The sequence below is a fragment of the Apis dorsata genome, unplaced genomic scaffold (assembly GCF_000469605.1).
Source record: "Apis dorsata unplaced genomic scaffold, Apis dorsata 1.3 scaffold_188, whole genome shotgun sequence".
Lineage (NCBI taxonomy): Eukaryota > Metazoa > Arthropoda > Insecta > Hymenoptera > Apidae > Apis > Apis dorsata.
In genome coordinates, this window is record NW_006263473.1 from 1553314 (window position 1) to 1565239 (window position 11926).

At 22.3% G+C, this 11926-nt stretch overlaps 5 protein-coding genes across 7 annotated transcripts; 2 read left to right on the forward strand and 3 right to left on the reverse strand.

The window, feature by feature from the left end:
* The first annotated feature begins 310 nt into the window (after nt 1–310).
* Nucleotides 311–1473, forward strand: LOC102677294. Of its 2 annotated transcripts, none has more exons than XM_006614529.2 (4): nt 311–468; nt 553–695; nt 886–1011; nt 1096–1473. In XM_006614529.2, the coding sequence occupies exons 1-4, from the start codon at nt 405–407 to the stop codon at nt 1225–1227; spliced, it is 465 nt and encodes a 154-aa protein (XP_006614592.2). In that variant the 5' UTR covers nt 311–404; the 3' UTR covers nt 1228–1473. The 2 variants fall into 2 exon arrangements, with proteins under 2 accessions (XP_006614592.2, XP_031365724.1); XM_031509864.1 differs by having other exon boundaries at nt 312–468; nt 574–695.
* On the reverse strand, nt 1050–3554 carry LOC102679736 (peptidoglycan-recognition protein SC2). 2 transcript variants are annotated; one of them, XM_031509862.1, is made up of 4 exons: nt 3426–3554; nt 2318–2481; nt 1843–2005; nt 1050–1565 (listed from the first exon to the last, which is right to left on the reverse strand). In XM_031509862.1, the coding sequence occupies exons 1-4, from the start codon at nt 3499–3501 to the stop codon at nt 1384–1386; spliced, it is 585 nt and encodes a 194-aa protein (XP_031365722.1). In that variant the 5' UTR covers nt 3502–3554; the 3' UTR covers nt 1050–1383. The 2 variants fall into 2 exon arrangements, with proteins under 2 accessions (XP_031365722.1, XP_031365723.1); XM_031509863.1 differs by having other exon boundaries at nt 3369–3470.
* A 1317-nt stretch (nt 3555–4871) lies between these two features.
* On the reverse strand, nt 4872–6834 carry LOC116185462 (peptidoglycan recognition protein-like). The gene is made up of 3 exons (XM_031509868.1): nt 6604–6834; nt 5773–6102; nt 4872–5405 (listed from the first exon to the last, which is right to left on the reverse strand). The coding sequence occupies exons 1-3, from the start codon at nt 6716–6718 to the stop codon at nt 5197–5199; spliced, it is 654 nt and encodes a 217-aa protein (XP_031365728.1). The 5' UTR covers nt 6719–6834; the 3' UTR covers nt 4872–5196.
* Nucleotides 6835–7473: 639 nt separating this feature from the next.
* LOC102677701 (histidine protein methyltransferase 1 homolog) lies at nt 7474–9049 on the forward strand. Its single transcript, XM_006614532.2, has 6 exons — nt 7474–7643; nt 7820–8065; nt 8154–8314; nt 8420–8664; nt 8744–8859; nt 8923–9049. The coding sequence occupies exons 1-6, from the start codon at nt 7604–7606 to the stop codon at nt 8958–8960; spliced, it is 846 nt and encodes a 281-aa protein (XP_006614595.1). The 5' UTR covers nt 7474–7603; the 3' UTR covers nt 8961–9049.
* LOC102677560 (pyridoxine-5'-phosphate oxidase-like) lies at nt 8879–11335 on the reverse strand. The gene is made up of 6 exons (XM_006614531.2): nt 11035–11335; nt 10071–10227; nt 9857–9956; nt 9749–9802; nt 9318–9517; nt 8879–9219 (listed from the first exon to the last, which is right to left on the reverse strand). The coding sequence occupies exons 1-6, from the start codon at nt 11081–11083 to the stop codon at nt 9054–9056; spliced, it is 726 nt and encodes a 241-aa protein (XP_006614594.1). The 5' UTR covers nt 11084–11335; the 3' UTR covers nt 8879–9053.
* Nucleotides 11336–11926: the final 591 nt, after the last annotated feature.

The following is an 11926-nucleotide window of genomic DNA, read 5'->3' on the forward strand; positions in this document are numbered from 1 at the left end:
ATAAAATAAAGATGAATAAACAAATATATTTGTTAAAGATTTCGAATTTAAAATTTTTCCTTTTATGTTTATATGCATTGTTGCTGATTTTGTCACAATAATCAATTAATCTATATGAATAAATATATACTTTCATTCGATGTAAAAATAACATACATAGAAAAATAACTTAAATTATAAAAAGTTTAATGGATCTATATCTTTATTTTATTTATAATTGTAAATTTAAAGTTAATCGTATACGATGTTTCTTCTTTCGATTTTTGAAAGATTGACAAATTCCAATGGTTGACACATCAGCTTACACAGTATGTTTTATAAATCGTAGCGACAGACCCAGTTATTACATCGATGTGTTGTACTACCAATCTTGGAATATAAAGTTGTGACTTGCTATTGACAGAATGGAAAAACAGATATTAATTTTTTCCTTCACAGTGCTCCTTGTTTCATCCATTTTTGCTAGTGGTAATTATAAAACAATAAATTTTTTTAAATATAAATTTTCATTCGTGTTTTATATATTTTTCTGATAGAGTTAATTCATATTAGAAAAATGCCTGAATAAAACAGATCTCGAGTGTACTGGTCGTGTTCATTATAACGTGACACTGACAGCTTATTATCCTGTATTTGATAGTGACAACGAATCAGATTATTTGGATGTTAAGATGAAGAAATTGAGAACTCTGCAGGTTTGATTTAATTTTGCTAATAAAGAAAATAAAATTTATTCATATTATGTAAATAAGATACTTTATATGTATATTATATTATATTATATTATATTAAATAAGATATTTTATTGTTATAATTACTAAAGAAATTATTACTAAAAAGTTATTACTATACATTACTAAAGAAAATATTAATATTAAATCGTAGGATTTTCTTGATGGGCGCACAGAATTCGTAACCGTTTCAATGGATCTCGATTCAGGGATACCATATGGCACAAAATTGTGTATTCCAGAATTAAATGCAAAATTTCTGCGACAGATTCCACTTCAGGTATCATTGAGTTAAATTAAACTTAAATGCCTTTTTTTTTTCTTTTTTTCTTTTTTTGCAACATAATCACACTTTATTTCTTAGGCTAGAGACAGAAGCCATTACAACGATGTTAAAACGAATTCACCCGATTTTTCTCACATAGATATTTGCGTAAGAACAGAGGAAGATACTTACGATAATTCAGTGAATGGCATAGTGACTCTCTATGTATAAATTATTTAAAAGAATACTTCATTGATATTTTTATGATAATATACAAAATTAAAATAATTTAATTATCTTCTCTTTTAAATTTTCCATTAAAAAATATATATGTATTATATATATAAAATAAATTATATAACAATATTTTGGGATGGAATTTAATATTTAAATCGAGGACCAATGTGGCCATGTTTTTATCAATTCGTATAGACTATTGCCTGGACAAGAAGTGTGCGCTGTTTGTCGATGGCCAAGTAACGTATAATTGCTTTGTATCTTCCCAATTGTTACACCATATGAAATCAAATTCTTAGTTGCCTCTATAGCTGCTGCATTTGGTACATGGCCTGTAAATAAACAAAAATCGATTAAATTTAAAAAAAAGAAGAAATGAAATGAAATTAAATTCATATAAGAACTTTTTAAAAATTTTCTTGTAATATTTATTTCACATATTTCACTTCAAGTTCTATGCTATTTTAAGTAAATTTTATTAAAAATATATAACAGATTTAATTTTAGATTATATTTTTGATAATAATTTTGATAATAACGTATATTTAAATAATTAAGTTTTAAATATTAATTACTGTCTTTTTATATTCTACTACACAATTTACTTACCAACGAAATTACCAATTATGCAAATTCCAATGCTCTTAGAGTTATAAGGTATTGAATGTGCACCATGTTTGTCCCATCCTCTTCCTTCATAAATGTTTCCATCCTCTCCAACTAAGAATTGATAGCCTATTTCACCCCAACCCTTCTCATCTATATGGTAATTCTAAATATGATAATTAAAAAAAAATAAAAAACTTTGAGTATTTTTTATATATTCTTTAATATTCTTGAAATTTGAAATGAAAAATGAAATAGTAAAAAGACGAAACTATTACACATTCATTTTAGCAACTTAATCTTTTCAAGAGAATTCGTTATATAATAGAATTAATTTACGCAATATTGATTTATTGATCGATTTTAAAAATCTTTTTATTTATTTTCGATCTTTTGAATTTAATATTATATAACATTATAATATTAATTGCTCGTTTGAATTTTGTATTCAATAAATGGAAAAGATTTGTGAATTTACCTGAAAGCTTCTCACTCTTGCATTACAAATTGCTTGAGTGATGCAACTATCTGTCGCCGAATGATGAATTATAACAAATGGCGCAGGATTTTGTGCAAGTGCTCGTATAGTTGTCGTCGGTTTTCTGGCGCCCCATTCTGATCTCGATATTATCTTTGGACGTACTAGTTAACAAAAAAATTAAAAAATTAATAATAATATTTTATATTATATAAATTTTATAAAAAAAATTTTTTTATTAAAAAATCTTCACTTTTTCTATTCTGGAAATTATTTTGCCATGTTTTTTCTTTATCTCTTTCTCATTTTAACATTGAAAATAATTACACGTGATAATAATTAAAATAATGATTTCCTGTGAAAGATCAAATCTCGTTATTTATAATTACGGTAAATTATTTTTGATTTTAATGGATGAATAACATCGACATAATTGTCATTGTCATATTTTCATACTTTTTAAAAGTTAATTTAGTTTTTTAATCGATTATGCAAGAAATAATAATATCAAGCAAACTGATTATTAATTAAAATACTTTGTATGGATATATATCAATTAAATGATAACGATAACAGGACAATAAATAAATATTCTTGACATTACGAATCAATCAATGAAATCTTTTCTTGAATATTTTTTACAATTTGTTGTATAAACAAAAAAAAAATAGATCGATGATGACATAAATGAGAATGATTAGATGCAAATTTATTAAACTATTTTAAAAATTTACAAAAGAATCTTTAGAATTGTATTGAATACGATAGTGTCAAATAATTGAACTCTTAATGAAATAACAATGAAAAATTTTTTAAAAATTAAAAAAGATAAAGAAAAAGAAATTGATTATATCATGCATCTATTAATATATACTTATATAACAATATTTATAATCCATGCAATAGAATCATTTCATTAGAAAAAATTCGTGAAGAAAAAAGCAAGCAGCGATAGCTGATTTATAATGGTTGAATTTTATAGAATCTAGTTTAAAGCTTCGCTAATTCAAAACATTGAAATTATTATTGAAAAAAGTATCGAAATACTTGCACATTTAACTCGAAATTCGTTGCTTCAATAGTACTAAAGATTTTTAAGATTTATTACCAGGTGTCTCATGAACAGTGCAAAACAGTACTTGACAGTTTACAAATAGAAAAAACACCACTATTAACTTCGTCATCTTCGTTCACAAAGATCTGTACTGGCATTGTGTTAAATTGTACCAAGTATATAAACTGGCTGGTTAATTTAATTTCTTGATCTTTGACCGTGCTAGATAAAGTGGGATTCCTATTCTATCTTCATTGCATTTAAGATTTCATATTACATTAATTTATTTAAAAAAACTTTTAAGATTTTTAAGATTTATCTCTATCAATTACGAAATAATGTACATAAATGGTACATAGGTAAAGAACCGCAGTCAAGATTATAAAGAAAATGCGTCATTGCTAACAATAAGTGATTATGGACTTTGAAATCGATAGATTTTGAATGAAGAAATATGTCTTGAATAATCATGAATTTCAAGATCAATAATTTATTGATACGATGGTATTTTACTCGTCACAAGAATAGAAAGTTTGAATAGGAATTTAATAATCTGACTATCTATTTAAAAAATGATATAAAAAACTCATTATTAATTTATAAACTATTTTTATGTCTCATTCCTCAAGTTTGATACCATTCTTTTTTTTAGAGAACAATAAAAGATTTATGTTAGAGAATTTTTTCCAACAATATGATAAATATTAAATATAATAAATCTTTTCTTTCTGAGTATGAATAATAGATTGTTATTTTACAATTATGATACCAATATGGTATCATCAATAAATAGTGAAATAATAAAATATTTACTTACTACTTCATTTGAAATATGAATATTTTTACAAACAATATCATTTTAATGGAAAAATCTTTATTTTTTAGACTGATTCCAACGTTACAACATATTTACGATTTAATAAAAAAAAATTATATTCAATTAAGGTCAAATTCTTGACATATATATCAATTCGAATATAAAATCATTTTTTTTTTACATTTCATAAGATGAAAGTTTATGTTTACTTTTTTCTTTTTAGAGGAAACCTAATGCTTTAGTTTTCGATATAATAATCCGTTTAATTTCATTAATCTCAATAAGTTCGATTAATCTATTTTTTTATGTTCGTATCAATGTATAACGACAATTACATGAGCTTCAATTTTTATATTTCTTAGATATGCGAAAATATATCACGAAAAAACAAAAAATAAATATTTTATCGAATATAATAATCAATACTAAGTCATAATTATATATAACTTATAGAAAATTTCTTCATTTATTTATTTCGATAAATAAAATGTATTTTTCTTTGGATTTCATTTCCATATTGTTTTAAGGAAATCAGAATATAAATTACTAATGATCTTATTTCTCAAAATTCCTTTCAAATATGAAACCATATCAATCTTATAATCACATCCGCGTAATACGTAAGTATTTACACACTTGACTTAGCTTATCGAAGAAATAAAATAAACAAAAAGAAAAAGAAATAAATTGCAACTAATTTTTATATTTAATTATCGCTAATTGTATTTTTTTATCAATACGATATAAATACTGTAAATTTCCTTAACATAATAAAGACAATTTTTTAATCTTTCTATTTATTGTTAAATTGCAATTAAGTTTGTAATTTTAATTATTATAATTATTATTTATAAGTATTTCAATATATTATCTATTGTTTATTGTTTGATATTATATATTATATATAATATTATATATATATTATTTATATTATATTGTAAAATATATTAAGCTTTATCATTATTCATCGATATATTTTCATTTCTCCAACAATTGTCATTTACATGATCATGATGTTGTCGAATTTTTTGGTACTGGTCTAGCCGTCCATCGTGCTAACTTTTGAACGTATTCGTAAAATTTATCGCCTGGACAAAGAGTATTTTTAGTTTGTCGATGTCCTATAATATGGTAATCTTGACTGATTTTGCCAAGGGACACTCCGTATTTGATCAAAGCTTCTAATGTCTTCAGAGCTGCATTGTTGGGAAGTCTATCTACAAGAAAAATAGATTTAATTAGACTTATTATTAGAATAGATTAATTAGACTAAATAGATTTTATTTTCATCTGAATGATAGAATTTATAATAAGAATTTGTATAATAATGTCTTAGAATCTATAATGCACTGTTTATCGGAAAATTTAAAGGAAATTAAAAAAAAAAAATTCAAATGCTCTAAAATTAATAAAATTCAGAATTTTGATATCTTTGATATCGTAAAAATCGGATAAAAATATATCTTTCCATCGTAATTAGAATTAAATTTCGATTCAATTCAATTATATTTAATATGTCACTAATTCACTTTTCATTGTTAAATTTCACATGAAATTTTGTTAGTCAATTCACAAAATACTTACTACTGAAGTCACCGATGATGCATATTCCAATGCTCTGCGTGTTATAACCAGGTGCATGAGCTCCAACGTAATCCCAGCCTCGACCCTCGTAAGCATTTCCATCTTCGCCTATAACGAAACTATAACCAATGTCGTACCAGCCTCGTTCGTCCAAATGCAAGTTTTGGTATTCTCTCACGATCGCTGAGCACGTTTTCACATCGTAACAGTAGTGAGTTATCCCTCCGTGATGAATGACCACGTAAGGTTTTGGCGTTTTGTCCATTAACTCTCGGGCAATCGGTGGTCTAGCTTGCCATTCCTTTCTGCTCACGATATTAGGAATCTCTGATCGAGATGATATTCTTTTTAATTCTTTTTATTCTTCTAAATTTTCTGAGTAATAGTAAAGAATTGGGAAAAAAATGTGAACACAAAAAAACGAAGTGACTTGATAGTACGGTGTTTCTTAAATTATTATATTAATTAAAAAATTATTATAATTAGCTGTCAATGAATATTTTCCTAAATATATTAAATTTTATATACAATTCTCGTTATATAAATACTCTTTTCATTCAAGTTTATATGGTGATAAAAAAAGTGAAAAGTGAAATAATCGATAAATCTTTTGAATTATATATTTATATATAATTATATATATAATTATATATATAATTATATATATATATATTTATATTATATTATATATTATATATTATATTATATATACTGTGAAAATAAAAAATGAAAAGAAAAAAAAATTTTAATTAATAAAAATGAAAATCTATTTTTATATCTATTTTTTCACTTACTAAACCTATTTTTAATAATTTTAAGCTAAAATAATTTTACCAGTTTTATTTTCAAAGTTGATACAGGAAATTGATAACGTAAATATATTTTCGATCGACACGAATAAAATCAAAACGTATACTGTAAGAGTTAAAAAATTTTTTGATTCCATGATATTCGAGATCGTTTTAGCTCGTGGTCAAAGATATAATTAAATAAGAATTATGAAATGAAGCTGGTTTTTAAACAAAAAATTGAACGCGCCTGGGAAGTCCCTCGGAAACACATATTAAGGCTTTTATTAACTCCCTTCCCTTTTCATTGTACCACAAAAACAAGTTAAAATGAATTCACTGTTTTTCGATAAATATCTTTCTTTTATGGAATATTAAAAAAAGAAAGATTGATATGTAATCAATGATAAGTGAAAATAAAAAAGATAGGACGATACAATATATAAAATATTACTATGATAAGATTGATAATTGCGTTTTATTTGATATTTATTTTATTTGATAATTAAATAATTGCATAATTTTTTTCATTAATAATATAAATTTATTATCAGTAATATGAAAAGTTTAGACATTTTAGGAACTAAAAGTTAAAAATTATTAAATCAAACATTTCAATTTAATATATATATTATATATTATATAATTTTATAATATATATGTTTGATTTAGTAATTTTTATCTTAATATATACATATATATATTTACATATATATTATTATATTATTATATTATTGCAGTTATATTATAAGTAAATAAAATTGTTTATGTAATTTTAATTCAATATACTTTTATGTATGTTATTTATAATTTAAATTTCTAAATTATACTATTCATAAACATGTTTAATATTGTTAATATAATAATTTTACATTATTAAAATATAATAATCATATATATGCCTTGCTATTGACGAATAAGTTTAATTTTAGTATATCTCATTCGTATTGATTCTGATATGATTTTTGATTTCAATTATTTTATTTTTATTAGTTTATATTAGTTTCTTGCAAATAATTGTGAAAACATAACTATTAAATGCAATGTTTAAATTCGGCTTTTCAAATAACAAGAAAGATGAAGGTATTTTTGTTATATTTTTTATAAAACTAGTTCTTAGCGTAAGAAATTATTTTGAGGTTATATTTGTTATACTACATTCACGGTTAATTTTTAAAAAGAATTCTTATTTTTCTTGATTATAAAATAATATTTGAAGAAATAATTTTATAAAAAAAATTCAAATGGAATTATTTTAGAAAAAAATGACGATACGAAAAAATCGACAATTAATTGGATTCCTGCTTCAAAAGTGGAGATTTCGGAATTGCAAATCGAAAAATACTACGAATCGAATGATTATACAGAATATTTAATATTTCCAGATTATAAATTAAAGTTAATTAGATTTGAAAAGGCTTTACATGATTTGCAAAAAGAAAATTGCAGTAATATTATAGAGGCAGAGATACAACATTCTGATCTTATTCCCGCTAAATACGAAGGTAGACTACTTAACTTAAAAGAAAATCTTATATTTTTTTTTTATATTAATTATGTTTCTCAATCATCCATATCCATATTTTTAAAAAGGTGGCTTAAAAATTTGGGAATGCAGTTATGATTTAGGACAATATTTATCAGAAAACAACATAGAATTTCAAAATAAATTTGTTTTGGATTTGGGATGTGGTACTGGTATAATTGGTCTGATTGCTCTTCTTAAAAATTCGACTGTACATTTTCAAGATTATGTTCGTATTTATTATTTAATATAATCTTTTTAATTTTATTATTTAATCTTTATGTAATCTTTATGTTCGTCATAAAATGAACTGTATAGTTAAATAATTTCACAGAATATAGAAATAATTAAAACTGTAACCATTCCAAATATTATGTTAAATTTTGAAGATCGAAAAAGTATATTAAAAAAATGTCAATTTTTTTGCGGCGATTGGGAATCATTTACGAAATTGTGTAATGATGAGAACGAATTTGTGGGATATGATCTGATTTTTACAAGCGAAACAATTTATAATCCCAATAATCATAAAAAACTGTATGAAGTTTTTAAACAAAAACTCAATCAAAATGGTGTTGGGCAAGTATAGTAATTAATATATAAACTTCAGAGTTTTTATGATAATAAAATATAATATTAAACCACATAATATTCTTAGGTTTATTGCTGGTAAAAGTTATTATTTTGGTGTTGGAGGAGGAATGAGACAATTCGAAAACCTAATAATAGAAGATGGTATTTTTGATGTTAAAATAGTATGGAAAAGTAAAGAGGGTAAATATATATTTTACAATTTTTTTAAACGAGCAACAATTTTATATATATATATATTTTTAGGATTACAAAGAGAAATTTTAAAAATTAAAAGAAAATAGTATTAAGTTTTAAGTAGTTTACCTAAGTAGAATTTATTACTAAGAAAATATTGTCTTTCCTGCATTTGTAATAAATAATTTTTTCAATATTGTTTATGGAGATAGTCTTTCATAAACCCATCCATTATCTCCTTGATGAACAAGTACATTGTCGATTTTTTCGTTTGGTTTCAATCGTCTAAAATGAATTCTATCGTGTAAGCGATCGCTTTGACCTTGCCAAAACTCTATGGAATGTGGAATAATAATATATCCTCCCCTGAAAATCAAATTAATCTATTATCATTGTATATCATATCATATATTTTTCATAATTTACTTTCTATATAATAATATATAATAATTTATATTAATTACCACCAATCTGGTTTTTTAATTTTTCCTTCTGGAAATTGAGCTAACAATTCTCTTTCTTTTATTATAAGCGTATTTCTACTTGCGATTACACTACTCTGTTTACTAGCCATTGATCCTATTTGACTTGCATATGGTCGGCTTTGAAAATAATGTTCTGAATCTTCTAAAGAAGTTTTCTTTATTATACCTGCTATACGTACCTAATTTTTAATAATTATATACAATGAAAATTTAACATGATAATAATTTATAATAATTTAAATATGAATATTATTTGAAAATAATTATTTAAGAAAAAAGACTCTATTAAAGTATCTCTATTAATTAAATTAATATAAATAAATGGAAAATAAAATGCTATTGCTGATTTAATATTATTTTTAAAAAATAATTCTTATATATTATATATATATCGATTTATCGATTCTTACACTTCGATGTAACGGTTGCCAATAAAAATTCACCTCCACGTTTGGATTTTCAGCCTAAAAATCATATAGATATATATAATGTTTAGAAAATATGAATATAATACTTACTATTTCGCGAGCTTTTCTACTTTCATAATTAGTATAAAATTTGAAACCATCTTCTCCATAATCTTTGAGTAATACTGGTCGCACGGACGGAATTCCATTTCTGTAAAAATCGATATTTTTATAAAACAATAATTTTTAATTTACAATGAAAAAATTTTATTTTTTAATATATATATTTTTAATATATATTAAAATTTAATTTATTTAATATTACTTGGTAGCTGTAGCAAGAAACATGGTATTCGCTTCAAAAATTTGCGGAATTTTGCATGCTTCGTCGAACCAGGCTTTAAATTGACCAATTGGTTCTTTACTTACAAGATGATTTTCTGTAAAAGTTTCGTTTTTGTCCTTGTATGCAATTCGCATATCTATAAAAAAATATAAAAGTTGATTATTTTTTTTTTATCTGATTTTAATTAATCTTTATTTTATTAAATTAATTAATCTTTAATTTTATAAAAAATTTTTTAAAATTTATAATTGAATATAGGTTTAAGTTATATTATTAAAATTGAAATATTACTTTACCATTTTAAAATATTATAACTTTGTTATAATCACAATAAATTTTTAAAATAAATTTTTAATTTAAAAATTATGTTCTTAAATTATGTTGTAAATAACTTATAAGATTTTAATATCAATAATATTAAAATCAAATTTCATTGTATTCTTGTATATATACATACATATATTATGATGGACATTTAATAGTTTAATTATTATGTTGTGACGATAAATATTCAAGAGATATTGTTTTATTTCAAAAGTTGAAATTTTGTTGCATATTTTTATGATATTCATTTTTTTCAATTTTGTAAATTTAAAATTGATTTATTTAATACATTAAATAACTCTTTTTTTTGAAAATTTAAAAGTTAATAATGAAGAAATATTTTAAAATATTGATCTAAAATATAATAATTATTATTAAATTAAATCTATTTAATTAAATCTGTTCAGAATTAAGTAAGTCAAATCTAAAGTATGTATTTATATACAATTGTATATTTTAGATACTTTTTCAATTTTTAAAAATTAATTTTCAATTTTTAAAGTCAATTAATTGGATATATTTAATGTATAAATATATATAAATATTTGGTTTATAATTTCATATTAATAGTAATAAAAAAAACTTTTTATAAAAAAAATTATTAAAAAAATGAAGTTACCTCCAATATTAACATTATAGTTTTTATTCTGAGACGTGGAATGAGACATAATATAATAAATATGTTCGAAATTTCTCTTTTAACAATTAATCTCAAAACAATTTTCCGAATGTAGAAAAAAATTGAATGTTATTCATAAAATATGTGATATTCAGTAAAAATATAGCCGAACAATGATCGAAGTATGCAAAACAATTTATTTTATCTTATCTACATTATCTAAAATAGTATTTTATAAATAAACACATGATTGATATTCGAGGTTATATTCCTTCTTCTTTATAATTTCAAGTGTTTTTAATTCAAAATGGCGTACAATGGCGCATAATGTGAAACAGATTTCGTTCTGATTTATTAATCAATAATTTTTAATTATTTTGAATAAGTTTAACATATTTAGAACTTAAATCTTTGATTCATTTATAAAGATTTTTTATTATAAGATGCAATTTTAAATAAAATATAGTTAATATTTTTTTATACATGTAAGTTATAATTTTAATTTGAAAAATACGTATTTAACAATAATATCTGATCTTATTGTGATGTTAATAATCTTAAGATATTTAGTTTTTAATTGCATAATTAGTTAATTATTTATTCTTGCGTTACATATTGTATCATAAATATATTGCAATTATATTTTATAGAAACATTATTTAATTAGGTTTTTTGTTATAAAGCTTAATTATAAAAAAAATTATTCTTTTATAATATTTTGAAAACTTAATCCAATTTATAAAAAATTTTGTTGCATATTTTTATGATATCCATTTTTTTCAATTTTGTTTTAATTTAAAATTGATTTATTTAATAGATTAAATTCTTTTTTTTTTTGAAAATTTAAAAGTTAATAATGAAGAAATATTTTAAAATATTGATCTAAAATATA